This window comes from Eurosta solidaginis, chromosome 2 (assembly GCF_040869045.1).
Source record: "Eurosta solidaginis isolate ZX-2024a chromosome 2, ASM4086904v1, whole genome shotgun sequence".
Classification (NCBI taxonomy): Eukaryota; Metazoa; Arthropoda; class Insecta; order Diptera; family Tephritidae; genus Eurosta; species Eurosta solidaginis.
In genome coordinates, this window is record NC_090320.1 from 46,493,231 (window position 1) to 46,514,121 (window position 20,891).

Consider the following 20,891-nt stretch of genomic DNA (forward strand, 5'->3'; position numbering starts at 1 on the left):
AAACACAAGATTGCGCATTGTGCATGTAAACAAAAGATCAGCTGTTTTCTATGGGCAATTTTTACGTCATTTTCATTTAGCTCTTTTTTTCTCTCTCTTTCTTTCATTCGCTCAAGCAGTCAAGTGTGACGTTAATGCGCAGAACGAAGCAATTTTGAACTCGTGAATGCACAATCTTCTATGTGTGATTTGTGAATAGCTACCACTATAGCGATTTTTCATTCGCGGCGATGCAATCACCGATTGTAAAATATCGTTTCATCACTACAGCCTTGGCAAAAATGACATTTGATATGTCATAAAAGTAATGGGTGTCGTGTTGTAAGAAATTATTTATAGCTTGTGGATATATTTTATGGTGGAAAAATAAGAAAATAATTGATTTCATCAATTATATTTTCTTGCAAAAACCCAAAAATGTCAAACGCAGCTGCAGGTGGGGAAATATTTAATTTAACTAAAGCTTTCGTATGCTGGCTATATACATATTTTGGATTGCCGATATATGTACCTACATACATTCGAATTCCGCACTATTATGTTTATTATAAGCAATCTTTTCTTGTTACAGCGCAATGGGTGAAGTTCTTCAATGCTGCTGGCATACCTTCCCCAGCGGCGGCTAGTTATGCCCATATATTTGTGGAGAATCGTATACAAAATGATATGCTAATGGACCTTAATAAGGAATATTTGCGTGAAATGGGCATAACACTTATGGGCGATATCATCGCGATATTACGGTATGTATACGTCGTATGAATATTTTAAAAATAATAAAAATATTTATTTGCATTAAATAGGCATGCAAAGAATGTTAGTGATCAGACGGCTCGAGATAAAGTACTAACCCATTCAGATACACATGTGCCCATTGCATCTGTAAAAGCGCATTCGCATTCATCACAAGAACGTCCAACAACAACTACCAAAGTTAAACTCAAGTGTGCGTATAAAATATTTTATTTTGTTACTTAAATCTGTATAGTACTTTTAATAAAAAATATTTGCACTTGCTTAAGCTGAAATTGTAAAAAAAGGAACAATATTTTTATAATCTGTAAATGCAGCGGTACCAGTAATATCAAGCACTTCAAGCACAATGAGCAGTCACGCTTATAATAAAAGCTCCGAGGATAAAGCTGCATCACAATCCAAAACAGTTAGACGTGTCTTACCAGAACATGAGGGCAAATACAAAATCAAGCTACCCTCGGGCACTACAAAACGTAGTAAAGAAATACTTGCTAAACACGAAAAGCGTAAGTTTTTTTAAGCTGCTTTTCTCATGCTAAATTTTTTTAATGTACATTTCCCATTGCAGTATATTCAGAACGTGAGAGCACTAACAAACGTACTCATGTTTTTGATCGTCTAACTATAAATTCTGACTCCACTATAGATCTAGCTAAAGATGATACAGATGATGAAGTAATAAGTAGTGCAAGCTCTAAAAGTGTTATAAGCTGTAATGAGGATGACACTGTTATGCGTAATGTATGCGTACGTATAACTGGTATTTGTGGATCAAATGAGAAAACATCTGTCAACAGCAGTAGTTCATCTATATTTTCACGTTTGGGTAGAAAAACGAAAGAAGACTCAGATGACGGCTCAACCAAGGCTACGCAAATTAAGCCGATATTGAAAAATTCACAGAAACCTGTGGTAAGTCAAGTTGTGATAAAGAACTCGATTTTTTATTCACATGCGTCATACTTCTTTAGTGCGAGTCTTGAGTTTTATTCTACCCTCCTAATAGTTTTGTGCAATATGCATTAACCCGGGTCGATTTGTATGGAAGAAAGTTAATCGATATCACGCCATCGATTTTTCGATAGGATTTGGGCTCAGGAAAAAAAGTTCCACTACGCATACCCAAAAAAAAAGTTTTTCGAGCCTGCGGAATTTAATTTTTTTTGACTTTTTTCGACTTTGATTTTTAAAGTTTTTTTCATGGCATACTAAAAAATGTTCATATGTATACCCTGTCCGACCCAAAACTGTCCACTAAAATCGTTGGGAATATCAGTTTTTTGAAAAAAAAAAAAAAAAAAAAAAATATCTTCTATGTATATATATAAAAATGGTGTGAAAAATGTATAGTAATTCATCAATTGAGAACGGTAGGACCGATAATTGCCAGAAGGATTTTACGAAAGAAAATTTTGGGAAAACCCTGCGGAAAAGTCGGAAAATTGGAGAAATCGAAAATTAATTATTAATAATAATAACAGGTCGTGCTGTGTTTCTGTAAGTTTCGCATAATTGTGAAATTCATTGTAATAAAATTTCCATTTTGAGTGGAGAAATTAACGAGATAAATAACAGATGGCGCTGTGCTTAGGTTGAGCGTAATTTGACAGGTGCACTTTTCTCATTGTCATTTTTTATTAAAAAAATGTGCTATTTTTCTTGCTGTAATTGATTCGTGTTTTTCTGATTTTCGTGCTCATCGATTAATTTTTCTGATTTCGGATAGTCATATATCGCGTATCACATCCACAAACGGTACAAGCATTAAGCTGGAGACATTGGTGCTTTATCGGTAACCTTATAACAGCTGATTCGACCAACGTTATGAGAATCAAGGCAATCGATTATTGGTGCCGCTAGGTCGTAACCGTATCGTAGCCAACCAATTGATTTTTGGTTTACCGTCGTAACGATAAACAGCTGATTACGTTAGGGATACGACTGCAACGTTACGACATACGGCACCAATGACTCCCGCTTTACGATCAATTGAAATTCCATTGCGATATTTATCAATTCGATAATTTTTTAAGAAAATAAGTTTGCGTGTAAAAAGTGACGTTATCTTCTACAACTGCGGGCATATATTGCGATACATTCATTCCGTAAGTATTTTTTTTTAAGAATTTTCTTTTTAATAGGATTAGTCAAAAATTACATTATTGCATTTTAGCTAGAGTTATTTTTTGACTAATGCCTCCTATTAGACGATCAAACCTTGGACGACGTACACGCCGTGCAATAATTAGTCAGAATGTCCGTGATAATCAAACGCAACAGGAACGTGCAGAAGAAAATGAAAGGAGACGTGCCCATATTGCACAAGTTCGCGCTGCAAAATCACCACCACAAATTCAACAAAATGTTGTTAGAACACCAGTCATAAATGTAGGCTTGAATCGCGCGGCTTTCGAATACGATTCCGCAATAGCCTACAAAGATCTTCGCTGCGTTGATATCGGGTCATTGTCTGTCGTATGCCAGCATTGCAATGCTTTGAAGTTTCAATCAGAAACCCCCGGCTTATGCTGCGCTGGTGGCAAAATGAAATTACCCGTTTTAAGCCACCCACCAGAGCCATTGTATTCGTTACTCTATGGAAATACAATCCAATCAAAACATTTTCTAGAGAATACACAAAAATATAACGGATGCTTTCAAACGACATCATTTGGAGCCCAAGTTGTTGATGTACCCGGCTACAATCCCACTTTTAAGGTAATGATGCCCCATTATTATCAAAATGAGCAATTATTGTCATATTTTTTCGAAATTGCTTCCAAACATTCACATTCAAGGGCTTATTCACCATCGAGCGGGCGCTTTGTTACCACTACCGAACGAAGATCATAAGTTCCTTCAGATCTATTTCGTTGGTGATTCGGCAATTGAACTAGATCAGCGTTGTGCAATTTTTACTGCGACTAAACGTGAAATGATCCAACAATTACAAAATCTTCTGCATGAGCATAATGAATTGGTCAGATTGTTCAAAACAGCATTGGATACGATGCCTTCAGACGACCACGAAATCCTTATTAGAGCAGACAAAAGACCCCCTGGAGGCCATGCAAGGCAACTCAATGCTCCCACCATCAATGAAATCGCAGTGGTAATTGTTGGCGAGAATAAGGAATAACGCGATATTGTTCTTTACCGTCGGGATGGTGGACAATTGAAGCGCGTTTACGAGACGCATCGGTCATATGATGCACGATGATGTTCTGTCAATTAATTTTTATGCGTATCGTTTGATGATTCGGCGCGATGTTGAAAATCATCTGTTGAGATATCGCCGGTTGTTCCAACAGTACTGCGTTGACATGTACGTCAAGGTCGAAATGGAGCGCCTCAATTTCATTCGTTTCAATCAGTCCAAGTTACAATCAGATGAAAACATACACTTGCGTGATGCCGTGGCTACTGAAGGAGACGCAACCAACATCGGTTGTTTGACCATTCTTCCAGCTACTTACGTTGAAAGTACGCTCAGGATGCGATGACGTATGTGCGGAATTAGGGACGGGCGGATTTATTCATCACATTCACTTGCAATCCGAAATAGCCTGAAATTACGAATCTCTTGCTGGCAGGACAAACAAACAGCGATCGACATGACATCATTGCACGAGTGTTCAAACAAAAGATCAAAGTACTCATGGCAGAAGCGTGACTTACCATATGCACACATTTTGCTTTGGATGCTCGACACGATCCGATGTTCGAAATGATCGAATCAATATCATCTGGATTCGATCATTTCGGCCGAAATACCAGATCCATAAACTGATCCGGAGCTGTATTCCATTGTGACAACGAACATGATCCATGGGCCTTGCGGAGTCCACAACCCAGACTCGCCGTGCATGGAAAACGGAAATTGCACAAAGCGTTTCCCCCGTCCGTTGGTGGCTGACACAATCTCTGGAATCGACGGATATCCATTGTATCGGCGTCGTTCTCCAGATGACAACGGCAGATCAATCGTGATGAAAGTGAAAGGAAACAATGTCATCGTCGATAACCGCTGGATCGTTCCGTATTGTCCGATTTTGTCGAAAACGTTCTCAACTAACTGCAATGTTGAGTACTGCAATTCCATTAAATCCATCAAATAAACATTTGCAAATATATGAATAAAGGGAGCGACATGGCGGTATTTGGCATTGTTGAACCGAATGCAAACGACGAGGTAACGAAATTTCAACTTGGACGTCACGTGGGATGTAACGAGGCCATTTGGCGGCTGTTTTCGTTTCCGATTCATGACCGTCACCCGACTGTGGTACATTTGGTAGTACACTTGGAGAACGGCCAGAATGTCTACTTTACGGACGCAAATGCAGCGCAAAGAGCAGAACAATCACCAGCTACAACGTTGACAAATTTCTTTTCGACATGCGAAAGCGATCCGTTCGCATGGACTTTACTATATTCGGAAATGCCACGCTATTATACATTTAACGCTGCTTTAAAGAGGTTTCAACGCCGGAAAAAAGGTAAAGTTGTTGCTGGCTTTACTGATGTCTATTCCACCTATGCTCTCGGACGAATATACACAGTTCATCCACGCCAAGACGAATGCTTCTATCTTCGCTTGCTTTTGGTTAACATCAGATGCCCTACATCCTTCGATTCCCTGCGTACTGTGGATGGTGTGCTGATGTGCACCACTTTTAGAGAGGCTTGTATATATATTGGGCCGGGTCGATTTGTAGGGAGGCAAAAAAATCGCCCATTGCTCTGTGAGAATCATATTCTAGGGATCAAAATAAGAAACTTTGCCGAAGGAACCATACCTCTAAAACGAATTCTGATGTCCCCAAATTTGGGTCGAACTTTTGGGTAGGGGCTCCAATCGAGTCCAAATGTATGACCGACCCCCACTAACTTTGGAGGCCCCACCCACCGATGCCAATGGCACACCCCCTGCAACCCCCCTGGTGGTTCACCATACAAACATTTAAAAAAATCGCCGGTTTTGCACTTTACATGAAAAAATCAGCGAAATGACTATGTTTTTTCTTTTTGGAGTTTATTTTTCTCTTTAGAAATTTATTTAGTCAGAACATATGTAAATGAAAAAATGAATTTAACTTAGCAATAGAAAAGAAATTAAAAAAAAATTATTAGAAATTAGCGTTTTTACAACCCTTTTAAAACCAAGGCATCACTGTGATGCATGTGCATGTCGTAAACATAGTTGTGTGGGTTTTTTATTCAACCGTTTTAAAAACTGAAGGTATCACTGTGACACAATTGCCGATCGTAAAATTGCTTGTGTTGTTTTTTTTAAGCCACCACAAGACACAGCAGGTAGAATTGAAATTACCATTTCATTCTTATTACCTCGTCTCGTAGACCATATATAACGCAACAGTTTTTGTGAATGCATTAAGTCGTTGTGAAGAACTCAAAGTGTGAAGTGCTAATTTCAGATAAAAAAATATTTCAAAAAAAAAAAAATAAGTGAAGTGACCATTCCAAATCAAAAAGTTTACAATGAATCCACCATCCTCTACACCGCAAGATGAAGCAACTACATCAACAACTATCGAAAACCCAATGAGTCATATACCCAAGCAAGATGTTACTGTTTTTGGTGTGTCTACTGATTTAATTGATCTTTATTTACCAACCCATCTGGATATCTTGAGATATTATTTTTACTTAAGCGAACATGCTAAAACAGAACAAAAAAAGTTTTCCCATAAATCATTCACTATTCAAGTACAAGATAAGTTGATTGGAATTTGGGAAAACTTGGTATGGAAATAATGCTGAAAAAAAGTGTATTTAATAAATTGAATAAATTGCTTGACAAGTATCAAGAGCAAATCAAGAGAAGAAACAACATCCAACAATTTACAGAGTATGTAAAATCTCTGGAAACACTTTTTTACTTGTGAAACTTTTCCGGTAAGTTATTGATATCACTCATTTATTATAATTATCAACCATTTTTAATTATTTTATTATTATATATTTTCAGGTGGTGGACGGCTTCCAGAAAATTGAGTTACAAAATATGCCCCCTGCTCCAGAAAAAATTGAATTTTCCACCGATTCGAAGTACTTATACGACATGGCACATGCAAGCGGCGTGGTTCCGGTGGATCTGGCTAACATCAAACTAGGGAAAATTGTACATCCTCGGTGGCTCACCAAGGCCGCTAGATTATTGCCATTGTATGTGACAACGGAAAATGCAGATGCAAATTTAAGAATTCTGGTTGAATGTTGTTAAATAAATGTTATGTGCCAATGTACTTCAATATCAAGTATTACAGCTCGGTCGTGTACGGCAGTGCATTATTTTTCAAGTTCATTGGTTGGTCACGATTTCTAGAACCTCGTTTACGCAAAATTGTCAATCAAGTAATTAAAGATAATTCATATTATGCGCATGCGGAAAATATCTTGTTATCAATGTTGCTTGATGATAGCAAAGAAAAGCGCGACTGTGCCATCAAGAAAATTCTACGCTATCGAACCGATTTTTACGAGCCAATGGAACTTAGAGTTTATAAAAAACCAGATATAAACTTTAATTGCACAAGTTATACGGAAATGATTAATTTGAATGATATAAATATCGTATTTGAACCACCATTCACGCGAATCATTCCGTACGATACATTGAAAGAATATTTAAATCAAGATGATCCACCGTTTAATGTTCCAAAAATTCCATCACACATACAAGGAACGGAACGATATGTCCAATTTCTAGCTAGCGTTTCCAAACGGGTTATACCGGAAAATGTAGAGGCGGTTATGGCGACGACATTAAAGAGCCGTGCGAAATTGCCCAGACTTGAAAGTAAAAAAGACTTCAAACAATAATTTTTTTTAGTTTCTTTTCTATAACTCACTTAAATTAATTTTTTCATTTACATATGTTCTGACTAAATAAATTTCTTAAGAGAAAAAATAGATATTATAAATAAATAATCAGGCCTGTTCTGGATTCCGATCAATTTTTTTGGAATCGAAATGGATTGGTGTTCTCAATTTCGATTCCGACCAAAAATTATCGTTTGAAAAGTATTGCCTTTGAGCAGTCGGAATGAAAATTAATTGGCAGATTATACACAAATGTTGCGATATTGGTCTTTCAAATAATTTTTTTTAAATTCTTCATTTTATTTGGAAGAGTTGTGTGTATTTTTTGTTTAAATTTGAGTTAAATTGGCATAATAAATCTTTCTTTAAAAACTTCTATCAAGAAATCTATTAGGCAAACAAATCGATGCTGATCGAAATGAAGTCGACCTGTTCTGAATTCCGATCCAGCGCATTTTTACGATTCGCACGCACAATAGCACGTATTCTTGCGTCTGCGCATCAAAAACCATATCTGCAGACATTTTTTAATTAAAATAAAATTTTATGATACTTAAACCAAAACACGTAAACAAAAACAGCTGATTAAACTGGTTACCGAATCGGAATGAAAACGATTCGAAATCGACTTCGAATCGATTTTTTACAATCGGAATTGAGAACACCAAATAGAAACCGAGTCGAAATCAATGTCGTTTTACTTTTCATTCCGAGTCGGAATTCAGAACAGGCCTGAATAAATCTAATATATATTCAGGCCTGTTCTGAATTCCGACTCGGAATGAAAAGTAAAACGACATTGATTTCGACTCGATTTCTATTTGGTGTTCTCAATTCCGATTGTAAAAAATCGATTCGAAGTCGATTTCGAATCGTTTTCATTCCGATTCGGCAACCAGTTTAATCAGCTGTTTTTGTTTATGTGTTTTGGTTTAAGTATCATAAAATTTTATTTTAATTAAAAAATGCCTGCAGATATGGTTTTTGATGCGCAGACGCAAGAAGACTTGGTATTGTGCGTGCGAATCGTAAAAATGCTCTGGATCGGAATTCAGAACAGGTCGACTTCATTTCGATCAGCATCGATTAGTTTGCCTAATAGATTTCTTGATAGAAGTTTTTAAAGGAAGATTTATTATGCCAATTTAACTCAAATTTAAACAAAAAAATACACACAACTCTTCCAAATAAAATGAAGAATTTAAAAAAAATTATTTGAAAGACAAATATCGCAACATTTGTGTATAATCTGCCAATTAATTTTCATTCCGACTGCTCAGAGGCAATACTTTTCAAACCGATAATTTTTGGTCGGAATCGAAATTGAGAACACCAATCCATTTCGATTCCGAAAAAATTGATCGGAATCGGAATTCAGAACAGGCCTGATTATAAATGGGAAAGTTTGGATGTGAAGATGTTTGGATGTTTGTCCAGATGTTTGTCTTTGTGACTCAATAACGCAAGAACGGCTGGACCGATTTGGATGAAATTTTGCACACATATAGCCAAAAGTCTAGAAGGATCTACTAGCTATATATTTTTCAAAAGGGGCGTGGTCCCCGCCCCCTAGGAACAGTTATAATTTAATTATTATATTTTTTCGTCTTTTCGAGTGAATCACGCCAGAATGGCTACACGAATTTTGAATTTAGTTTTTGGTATCTGGCACATACAGATCGAGATCTAGACAATTTTGGAGGAACGATCAGTAGTCCTCTCCTTCTACACCCGCCATCCGCCCTCCTTCAATTGTTTTTATTAGCACGCTTTTATTAGCTTTACCTGTATGTTTCTATGTAACTTTTCATTCGCTCCAATGCGCCTGCTGCCTTATTAACATGGTTTTATAATTAGCTTCACCTTATTTGTAATCCCGTAAGGGTTATATCGAGGCCCTTCCAGGATCATTTCTGGATGGTTTTCGGGATCGTTCCGGGATCCCGCCGGGGTAATTTCGGGGCTTTTTCGGGACTATTTCGGGATCATTTTGGGACCCTTCCGGGATCATTTCTGTATAGTGTTCGGGATCCATCCGGGATCCCGTCGGGGTTATTTTGAGACATTTTCGGGACTATTCCGGAATCATTTCGGGACTATTTCGCGTTCATTTGGGGACCCTTCCGGCATCATTTCTGGATGGTTTTCGGGATCCGTCCGGGATCCCGTCGGGGTACTTTCGGGATCATTTGCGTACCTTCGAGAGATAAATTCTTGATGGTTTTCGGGATCATTACGGGACTTTTTCGGGGTTATTTTGAGTCCCTTTAGGCATCATTTCTGGATGATCTTCGGGATTCGTCCGGCATCCCGTCGGGGTCATTTCGGGACTTTTTCGCGACTAATACGGGATCATTTGGGGACCCTTTCGGCAACATTTCTGGATGGTTTTCGGGATCCGTCCGGGATCTCGTCAGGGTAATTTGGGGACTTTTTCGGAATCATTTGGGGGCTCTTCCGGCATCATTTCTGAATGGTTTTCGGGATCCGTCCGGGATCTCGTCGGGGTCATTTGGGGACTTTTTCGGGATCATTTGGGGGCTCTTCCGGCATCATTTCTGGATGGTTTTCGGGATCCGTCCGGGATCCCGTCGGGGTCATTTCGGGACTTTTTCGCGACTAATACGGGATCATTTGGGAACCCTTTCGGCATCAATTCTCGATGGTTTTCGGGATCCGTCCGGGATCTCGTCGGGGTCATTTGGGGACTTTTTCGGGATCATTTGGGGGCTCTTCCGGCAACATTTCTGGATGGTTTTCGGGATCCGTCACGGATCTTGGGGTAATTTGGGGACTTTTTCGGGATCATTTGGGGGCTCTTCCGGCATCATTTCTGGATGGTTTTCGGGATCCGTCCGGGATCCCGTCGGGGTCATTTCGGGACTTTTTCGCGACTAATACGGGATCATTTGGGAACCCTTTCGGCATCAATTCTCGATGGTTTTCGGGATCCGTCCGGAATCTCGTCGGGGTCATTTGGGGACTTTTTCGGGATCATTTGGGGGCTCTTCCGGCAACATTTCTGGATGGTTTTCGGGATCCGTCACGGATCTCGTCGGGGTAATTTGGGGACTTTTTCGGGATCATTTGGGGGCTCTTCCGGCATCATTTCTGGATGGTTTTCGGAATCCGTCCGGGATCCCGTCGGGGTCATTTCGGGACTTTTTCGCGACTAATACGGGATCATTTGGGAACCCTTTCGGTATCATTTCTGGATGGTTTTCGGGATCCGTCCGGAATCCCATCAGGGTAATTTCGTGACTATTAGGGGATCATTTGGGGACCTTTCCGGCATCATTTCTGGATAATTTTCGGGATCCGTCCGGGATGCCGACGAGGTCATTTCGGGACTATTTCGGGATCATTTGGGATGGTTTTTGGGATTCGTCCGGGATCCCGTCGGGGTCATTTCGGGACTTTTTCTCGACTAATACGGGATCATTTGCGGACCCTTTCGGCATCATTTCTGCATAGTTGTCGGGATCCGTTCGGGATTCTGTCACGGTCATTTCGGGACTATTAGGGGATTATTTGAGGACCTTTCCGGCATCATTTCTGGATAGTTTTCGGAATCCGTTCTGGATCCCGTCAGGGTCACTTCGGGACTTTTTCGGGATCATTTAAGGATGGCTTTCAGGATTCGTCCGGGAACCCGTCAGGGTAATTTCTGGACTTTTCCGAGACTATTTCGGGATCATTTTGGGACCCTCCCAAGATCATTTCTGGATGGATTTCGGGATCTGTCCGGGATGCCGTCAGGGTAATTTTGGGACTATTAGGTGATCATTTGAGGACCTTTCCGGCATAACTTCTGCATGGTTTTCGGTATCCGTTCAGGATCCCGTCGGAATAATTGCGGGACTTTTTCGGGATCATTTGGGGTCCCTTCCGGCATCATTTCTGGATGGTTTTCGAGATTCGTCCGGGATCCCGTCGGGGTCATTTCAGGACTTTTTCGCCACTAATACGGGATCGTTTGGGGGCCGTTTCGCCATCATTTCTGGATGGATTTCGGGATCTGTCCGGGATGCCGTCAGGGTAATTTTGGGACTATTAGGTGATCATTTGAGGACCTTTCCGGCATCACTTCTGCATGGTTTTCGGTATCCGTTCAGGATCCTGTCGGAATAATTTCGGGACTTTTTCGGGATCATTTGGGGGCTCTTCCGGCATCATTTCTGAATGGTTTTCGGGATCCGTCCGGGATCTCGTCGGGGTAATTTGGGGACTTTTTCGGGATTATTTGGGGGCTCTTCCGGCATCATTTCTAGATGGTTTTCTGGATCAGTCCGGGATCCGGTCGGGGTCATTTCGGAACTTTTTCTCGACTAATACGGGATAATTTGGGGACCCTTTCGGCATCATTTCTGGATGGTTTTCGGGATCCGTCCGGGATCCGGTCGGGGTCATTTCGGGACTTTTTCTGGACTAATACGGGATCATTTGGGAACCCTTCCGGCATCATTTCTGGATGGTTTTCGGGATCCGTCCGGGATCCCGTCGGCGTCATTTCGGGACTTTTTCGGGATAATTTGGGTTCCCTTCCGGCATCATTTCTGGATGGTTTTCGAGATTCGTCCGGGATCCCGTCGGGGTCATTTCAGGACTTTTTCGCCACTAATACGGGATCGTTTGGGGGCCGTTTCGCCATCATTTCTGGATGGTTTTTGGGATCGGTCCGAGATTCCGTAATGGTCATTTCGGCACTATTTAGGGATCATTTGGGAACCTTTCCGGCATCATTTCTGGATAGTTTCCGGGATCCGTCGGGGATCCCTTCAGGGTCATTTTGGGACTATTAGGGGATCATTTGAAGACCTTTCCGGCATCATTTCTGGATTGTTTTCGGTATACGTTCGGGATCCCGTCGTGGTCATCTCGGGACATTTTCGGGATCATTTGGGTTCCCTTTCGACATCATTTCTGGATGGTTTTCGAAATTCGTCCGGGATCCCGTCGGGGTCATTTCAGGACTTTTTCGCCACTAATACGGGATCATTTGGGGACCCTTTCGCCTTCATTTCTGGATGGTTTTCGGGATCCGTCCGGGATCCCGTCAGGGTAATTTCGGCACTATTTGGGGATCATTTGGGAAACTTTCCGGCGTCATTTCTGGATAGTTTCCCGTATCCGTCGGGAACCCCTTCAGGGTGATTTCGGGACTATTAAGGGATCATTTGAGGACCTTTCCGACATCATTTCTGGATAATTTTCGGGATAAGTCCGGGATCCCGTTGGGGTCATTTCGGGACTATTTCGGGATCATTTGGTGTACCTTTCGGCTTTATTTCTGGATGGTTTTCGGGATCCGTACGGGACCCCGTCGGGGTCATTTCGGCACTTTTTCTCGACTAATACGGGATCATTTGAGGACCTTTCCGGCATCAGTTCTGAATAGTTTCCGGGATCCCGACGGGGTCATTTCGGAACTATTTCGGGATCATTTTGGGTACCTACCGACATCATTTCTGGATGGTTTTCGGGATCCGTACGGGATCCCGTCAGGGTCATTTCAGGACTCTTTCGGGATCATTTGGGTCCCTTCCGCCATCATTTCTGCATGGTTTTCGGGATCCGTAAGGGATCCCGTCGGGATCATTTGGTGTACCTTTCGACATCATTTCTGGATGGTTTTCGGGATCCGTCCGGAATCAGGTCGGGGTTATTTCAGGACTTTTTCGGAATCATTTTGGGTACCTTCCATCATCATTACTAGATAGTTTTGGGGATCCGTCCGAGATCCCGTCGGGGTAATTTCGGGACTTTTTCGGGATCATTTAAGCATAGTTTTCAGGATTCGTCCGGGATCCCGTCAGGGCAATTTGTGGACTTTTCCGAAACTATTTCAGAATCATTTTGGGCCCTAATGATTCCTGAATGGATTTCAGGATCTGTCCGGGATCCCGGCGGGGTCAGTTAGGGGGCCGTTTGAGATCCCGTCAGGGACATTTCGGGACTTCTTCGGGACTATTTTGGGATCATTTCTGGATGGTTTTCGGGAGCCGTCCGGAATTCCGTCGCGGTTATTTCACGACTTTTTCGGAATCATTTTGGGTACCTTCCTTCATCATTTCTAGATAGTTTTGGGGATCCGTCCGGGATCCCGTCGGGGTCATTTAGGGGTTTTTTCGGGGACAATACGGGATCATTTTTGGACCCTTCCGGCATCACTTCTGGATGGATTTCGGGATCTGTACGGGAACCCATCAGGGTAATTTCGGGACTTTTTTGGGACTATTTCTGGATCATTTGGGGACCATTTTGGGGTCATTCCATGACTTTATCTGTATTATTTCGAGATCATTTGAGGACCCTGCCGGCATCAATTCTTGATCGTTTGCCGGATCCATCAGGGTCATTTCGGGACCATGTTGGGATCATTTCTGGATCCGTCCAGGATGCCGTGAGATTCGTTTTGAGATTTTTTTGTTAATTTTTCGGGATAGTTTTGAAACCCTTCCGGGATCACATTTGGATCCGTGCGGGATTCCATCGGGGTCATTTTCGGCCTATTTCGGAATCATTTTGGGACCCTTCCGGAATCATTTCCTTATGGTTTTCGCTATCCGTTGTGGATCCCTCGGGGTCATTTCGGAACTTTTTCGGAGCTTTTTCTGGACTATGTCGGGATAATTTAGGAACCCTTCCAGGATGGTTTTTGAGAACCGTCCGGGAGCCCGTCAGGGTCATTTCGGAACTTTTTCGGGACTATTTCGGGATCATTTTGGTACCCTTCAGGCATCATTTCTTTGTGGTTCTCTGGATAAATCTAGAATCGTGTCGTTGTCATTTCGGGTTTTTTGGGACTATTCCGGAAACTTTTGGAGACCCTTCCGTGGCATTTCTAGATGGTTTTCGGGATCTGTCCGCGATAGCGTCGGGGTCATTTCGTGGATTTTTATGGATAATTTCGTGATTATTTGGGGATCCTATCAGGTTATCAGCTCATTTAGTTCTTTTTTTACTCAATTACAAAAATAAAATGTATTAGACAGAAACATCTTTTTAAACAGATAACTTGATAAGCAGGCTAACGTGAATATCCCATATATGTAATTTTCTCCTTGCGGACGGGGCCGCGGGTAAAGGCTAGTATTATTATAAATAAATAAATAAAAATAAAGAAAAAACATAGCGATTTAGCTGATTTTTTCATGTAAAGTGCAAAACCGCCACTGGCATCGGTGGGTCGGGCCTCCAAAGTTAGTGGGGGTCGGTCATACATTTGGACTCGATTGGAGCACTCTAAATGGGTCAAAGTGGAATTTTTCAAAATTTGCCCCTACCCAAAAGTTCGACCCAAATTGGGGGACATCAGAATTCGTTTTAGAGGTATGGTTCCTTCGGCAAAGTTTCTTATTTTGATCCCTAGAATACGATTTTCACAGAGCAATTAGCGATTTTTAAATCGACCCGCCCTAATATATATATATATATAATAATAATAATTATTATTATATATTGGAAAAGGAGTGACGATTCACTGCTTTACACTGGATAGGAGCAGTAGTGTTGCTACCTTCGGCTCTCTGGGTATTACATTTGGAATACTAGTTTAGATATGTGTATATAGAATATTATGTTTATTATTCTATATTTATTAACACAAATAAAACTAAAACTAAAAAGAACAATGTCTTATCTTAAAAGGGAAAGTCCCAAATTATATATGTGTTGAAATTCAAAGTATTACTAGACGTTGGCTGTAGTTGCTAAAACTCAGCTGTTCTATGATGTTGCCACATATTGCGGCAGGGTTGGATTTGGGTAGTCACTACATATATATTGTTTTGTACTGTGTGTGTTATTACTGTAAAATACAATAACATATAAACTTAAATCTAGCTACCTCTAGATTACCTTTTTAAGCTCAGATAATGAGGAATTTGTTGATATTCTTGATGGATTCTATGTCGTAGCTTTTCAATGTCTCCGACGGGATGTTTCTACCAAAGATGTGTGAACTCGTGAGAATATGGCTGTGTGTAGATATCGTATGGCCAATTCTTAGTCTGCAAAAATATGTGATGTCCTTACATTTTGCACCCCTTGGGAAGATTGGTATCTGACCTCTTACATTAATGGCTGAGTAGTGGTTATGGATGTTTTTCCATTCCTCGAGCTTGGCTTTAGAAATATGTGCTTTCGCAAGTCTATAGACATCTTCTTTCAACATGAAAGGTATTGTTATAAGTGGTTGGTTCACTGCTAGCTTGGTTCTTTCGTCAGCAGCTTTGTTACCTGGTATTCTAACATGGCTTGTAACCCACATGATTTTTATTGAGTTGTTTCCAAGTGCCAAAATGCTGCGAATTGAGGAGATTAGATAGTTTTTGTTAGATGTCTGTGCATATAACGTGTTTCACCCCAGTATGCAGAGCATATTGTGCTGCTTGCAGAACAGCATAGGCTTCAGCCGTGTAGATGGAACAGAAGGTTAGCATGTGTCCAACTGAAATGGTTTCAACATTCGAGTCTAAAACAGCAAAAGCTGTGGAATTCGTAGTTTTTGTGCCGCCGTATATACAAATTTCCAACCTTGTTAGGGTTGTACAAATTTGTTGAAAGGTTTGCTGGTAGACTACTGGAGTAGTTGTACTTTCTTTGTATAATTGCATGTCGACAATTAAGGGTTTGTGTGGTTCAAACCACGGCTCGGGTCGCTTGTAGTCGAAATTCTCCAGCTTGATGGGAATTCCTAGTTCTTTGGCTGCATTTATGCATCTAGCGACAGCTGATGGGCGCATTGACGGGGTTTTTCTTCTGATAATTGTATCGACAGCGTTCAGTAGCACAGCATTCTTGCATTGTATAAGTTTTATTGTCAGCTTATATAGAGTATGCGTTGTTCTTTCTTTTATGGAAGGTAGGCCGGTTTCGGTTAAAGTGGCTGCCGTAGGCGAGGTCGGAAACGCTCGTATGTTGTTCTTCGCACAGTGTCCGTAGATCGGAAGTCCATAGTCAATTTAACAGTATAAGAGCTTTGGTAGCATTGACAAGGGTTGTTGGATGAACAAGGCTGTATTTTGATGATAAATATTTGATTATGTCCATTCTTCTTACAAGGGCTTTTTTGTTTTGACGCAGTATTATGTGGAAGGTTGTGGAAGTGGCTATGGAAATAATTTGAAATAAGTGCAGATTTGTTGAATGGAATGTGGGTTTCCTGTAAGGAAACAATGGAGGGAGATAAATCTTTTAATAGTAATTTTAATTCATTGATGTTATTATATAGTCCGTGGATGTTCCACTGGAGTATATTAAAAGTCATCATGAGGTAACTGATTGCTAATCGTTACATCTTCAGATCGCTCAACTGCGGGATCCGAATCCGAGTCCGCGCGAGTTGGCGAGGTGAAGTACCGATTGCTGCTTAGCAGCTCATGGGTTAAGCGCGTAATTGGCGATAGCATCGCCGAGTTTGACGTATAGACAACTGGTTTAGAATGTTTTTTATTTATAAGCTAAATATGGTTTGGGGATTAATTATAAAAATAATTCGTACTGAGAAACTTAGATATAAGTTTTTATAAATTAAAATAATATTTTGAATGAAGGTGGGACATATTGTTTCAGTGGACGAGAAAGGGTTAATTCTTCCCGTTAAATGTCCCCTATAACTGTAAGAAAAAAAAAAAAAAATTTTATACAAATGATCAGACTTTGTCAAAAGTTTGATTTCGCACTAAGATTTGAGTTTAAGTCGCGGGTTTACGGTGGTAGTTTAAACTACAGTTAAAGTTGACTAGACTAACTAAAGTTTACACTCGCACTGAAAAACTGAGCCTAAGCATCAAAAATGGCAAAGCCAGTCAGATTGTTCCATGAGTTCCATAACGAGTCTGCTAAAGAAACAGTATTCGCCACGGGTAGGTGAGGTTGACAATTGGGTTGGATAAGCTAGAAATTGCGCTGGTAACACCTTAAAAGGATGCACTACACCCTTGAATCATTTGGTTATTTTAATTGTTTTACGATAGGCTAACCTGGCGCGGGAATATTCTCAGACCCCTAATTCGATACTATACTTATTGATATTGTGACGAATAATTGTGCAAGTATCACTCACATATACACGCTCATGGGGTATGAGAGAAGCTATAAAATCGTGCATCTGTAGTTATAGCTGAGAAATTTATAGCTGATAACTAACTAGTAAATTCTGGAAATAGAAGCGCCTAGAAATGTGTCGGCGAGGAAACCGGACAGTATAAAAGTGGCAACAGTTGAGGCACAACAAGTCAGTTTGATTTAAGCACGCTATCTGTCGAGCAATAGAAGTGTTATTTTGAAAGTAGTCTAATAAACACCATTTTGCATTATCGAATATTGGAGTTATTTATTCAACAGTTTAGTGATTCGAACGTTAGCAGAAGGTTGCATAAGCGGAATTGCACTAAATTCGTTACAATATTATAATAGCCAAACTTAGAAAAAAATTTTTAACCGTCTCAAATAAAACTAAAAAATTACATATATTTATATTTATATTTTAGTTTCGTTCAGCAATTGTTAAGGCCAAAACCTCAAGTGTTTCAACGCCAGCACGTATACCACCACAAAAACAAAAAGTCATATTAGTAAAGAAAGTACCATTAAAAACGAACGAAAGTGATGACGATAACGATATCATTGATTCAATCAATAGTGATAATGACGTTGAAATGGATGATGTTGTCAGCAGTTCCAATGCCGTTAGTAGCACTGAAAAGTTTGTAAAATTTGCTTCTACAGCAGAGGTACATGAAATAGCACCCGACTCGCCACACTTTCAACAATTACCCAGAGAGCGTAATTTCAAAGGAAGTATTGCCTTCAAAGGCGCTTTTCATAACAATGTCGCGGGCAGTGCTAAGTCCCGCTTGGGTTCTAGTAAGTTGCAGCTTAAATTGTATGAAAACGATATGCATTTTAATAAGTCTCTTTTGCTATAGATTCATTTTTACACACAACAAAGAAAACATATAATCTAAAGGCTGCTGCTAACAATAATAATAATAATAAGAAATCAGCTATCAGCCCCGTTAAAATACGATCAATACGTTTGAAGTCTGATGAAATTTTATTGAATAAGGATGTACCAGTTCATCGCCGTTTGGGCTTTGCTAAGAATGTTGGTGGTGGTGGTGAAGCTAAATCTATGACATCGCTCACGAATCGTGTAAGCAATGTAAACATTTCAAAGAATCAATCTCAAAAAGTAAGAAAGCTAAAGCAAAATAATAATTCTGGGTCTGTTTTCGATCGTTTAGGCTTTAATTGATGAATCAATAGTTTTTTTTACGACTTACGCGTAGTATATTTACATAATAATAACTTTGTTTGAGCTGCAACGTAGTTTTAAACTTAATAAATCGGAGTACGAGTTCTTTACATACTAAAATTTAAGGTAGAATTTTTTTGATTCTGTACAGCGATAAAATACGACAACAACAACAAAGTGCAAAGAGTTTGCAGGTAAAATACAAGATCGATTGTATGCTATATATACATCGCCGGAGTTCCAAAAAAACGCAATTGAGGAATTTGCAGAGCTGCCAGAAGACCGTCCTAAGAATTTCCATGGGATTCATATGACGGCGGAGCATCTTCGGAGTGAGTTATATATCTTAAAAATTAAAATGCACAACGTTTTCTTTTATGACACACCCTCACATGCAGCTGTGAGTCAGAGATTCAACTTCGAGGCAAAAAAGGGCTCAACCTCATACTCATGTTGTTGTTGTTGTAGTAGTGCTTCACCCCATCCAATAGGTGCGATCGATCACAAATTGTCATCAATATCCTCTAACGGGAGTCCAAGGAAACTTGCTGTTTCAACAGGGGTGGACCATAATGAGAGGGGTGTTAGAGGCGTTCGTTCCACATTACAATTAAATAGATGGTTGGTGTCATGTGTGGGACACATTGCAAGCGGGGCATACATTTTGTATGTCGGGGTTGATTCTGGATAGGCAAGAGTTTAACCTGTTACAGTATCCAGAACGAAGTTGAGCTAGAGTGACTCGCGTTTCCCTGGGGAGTATGCGTTCCTCTTCCGCAAGTTTTGGGTACTGTTCTTTGAGTTCTGGATTCAGCGGGCAATTCCCGGCATAAAGGTCCGACGCCTGTTTGTGGAGTTCACTGAGGACCTGCTTGTGTTTTTTGGCTTCATACAGCTGAGTTCTCAGGTGCCGTATTTCCTCATAATGCTTACGGAGATGACTCCTTAAGCCCTGGGCGGTGTTGGCTCATCAATCAGTTGCCTGTTGGGATGCCCAGGTTTCTGGGTATTCAACAGGAACTGTTTGGTTAGCTTCTAATTTCTCTCCCCGATGGAGAGTATTCTCGCCTCATCAAGGGGTTGTATAGCGCAACCCTCTCAAGCAGTTGCCAGCGCAATATATAGCTTCTCCAACGCAATTGTCAACCTAAATATCCGTGGCGAATCCTGTTTCATTAACAGCCGAGGCTCTGGCGACCCCAAGTTTCTCATGGAACTGTAGTCATATAAATCGTTCCCGAGATGATCGGGCTACTACCATAATGGTGCTTTGTTACCGGAACGTACTGGATCTATAGCCGGCAAAGGACCATCAACATCGAAAACACTCCGCAAAGCCTGCGGTGAGTGTCTTTATCGTTAATACAACAACAACAACAACAACGCTCATACTCAAGATGTGTGTCGAAGATTGCGAGTGCCATAATTACAATATCTTTTTTTACCGAGCTCAAGGCCAGAACAATAATTTTTTTCTAATGATAATTATTGTTATTTTTTAATTTTTCTAATGATAATTATTGTTATTTTTTAATTTTTCTATTAATTAAAAAATAACAATAATTATCATTAGAAAAAAATTATTGTTCTGGCCTTGAGCTCGATTCGAACCTTGAATGATTTATCAACAGGCCGATAAAAACAAAAACAATATCTTTTTTAAGTTTTTTAGTTAAATTTTAATAAATAAGAAAACAATAGCTTATACTTAGTACGCGATAATCTATTTCACATTTCAATTGTAGAGTTAAATTCTTAATGTCTAAAAAAACGTATTTCGAAGCTCAAAGCTAGTTGAGTAGTTCATGTTAACTGGGTGTCCTTTGTATTTCTCCATATATTTGGCGGTGTCCAAGAAAATTTGGTAATTTCGTTTTAGTATTTAGTTGTTGCAGTAAGCGCGTATAAACCATGGGTTCAAATTGTTGTAACTGTGATTTTAACGCAGGCGCTGTAAATGATGGAGAAGCTGGTAACTGAAAGCCAAATCCACTTAAGTAAGAACCGTATGGCGTATACGATGTTC

The 20,891-nt window shown here is 40.2% G+C and overlaps 1 protein-coding gene and 1 long non-coding RNA gene across 2 annotated transcripts in view; one reads left to right on the plus strand and one right to left on the minus strand.

Annotated features, from left to right (window-relative positions):
• The first annotated feature begins 279 nt into the window (after positions 1-279).
• Positions 280-18,985, plus strand: LOC137239664 (uncharacterized protein C19orf47). The gene is made up of 7 exons (XM_067765216.1): positions 280-436; positions 572-743; positions 804-946; positions 1,071-1,262; positions 1,325-1,668; positions 18,099-18,474; positions 18,537-18,985. The coding sequence occupies exons 1-7, from the start codon at positions 418-420 to the stop codon at positions 18,863-18,865; spliced, it is 1,575 nt and encodes a 524-aa protein (XP_067621317.1). The 5' UTR covers positions 280-417; the 3' UTR covers positions 18,866-18,985.
• Positions 15,338-20,891, minus strand: part of LOC137239665 (uncharacterized) — a 36,131-nt gene continuing 30,577 nt past the window's right edge. The window contains exon 3 of the long non-coding RNA XR_010949448.1: positions 15,338-16,768. This is a non-coding gene — a long non-coding RNA (uncharacterized lncRNA). The remainder of the gene's footprint in view (positions 16,769-20,891) is intronic.

Excerpts from the sequence above, each read along its gene's own strand:
- LOC137239664 (XM_067765216.1), top strand. Across the intron at positions 744-803 it reads GATATCATCGCGATATTACG|GCATGCAAAGAATGTTAGTG; the intron begins GTATGTATACGT and ends TGCATTAAATAG. Across the intron at positions 1,263-1,324 it reads ACTTGCTAAACACGAAAAGC|TATATTCAGAACGTGAGAGC; the intron begins GTAAGTTTTTTT and ends TTCCCATTGCAG.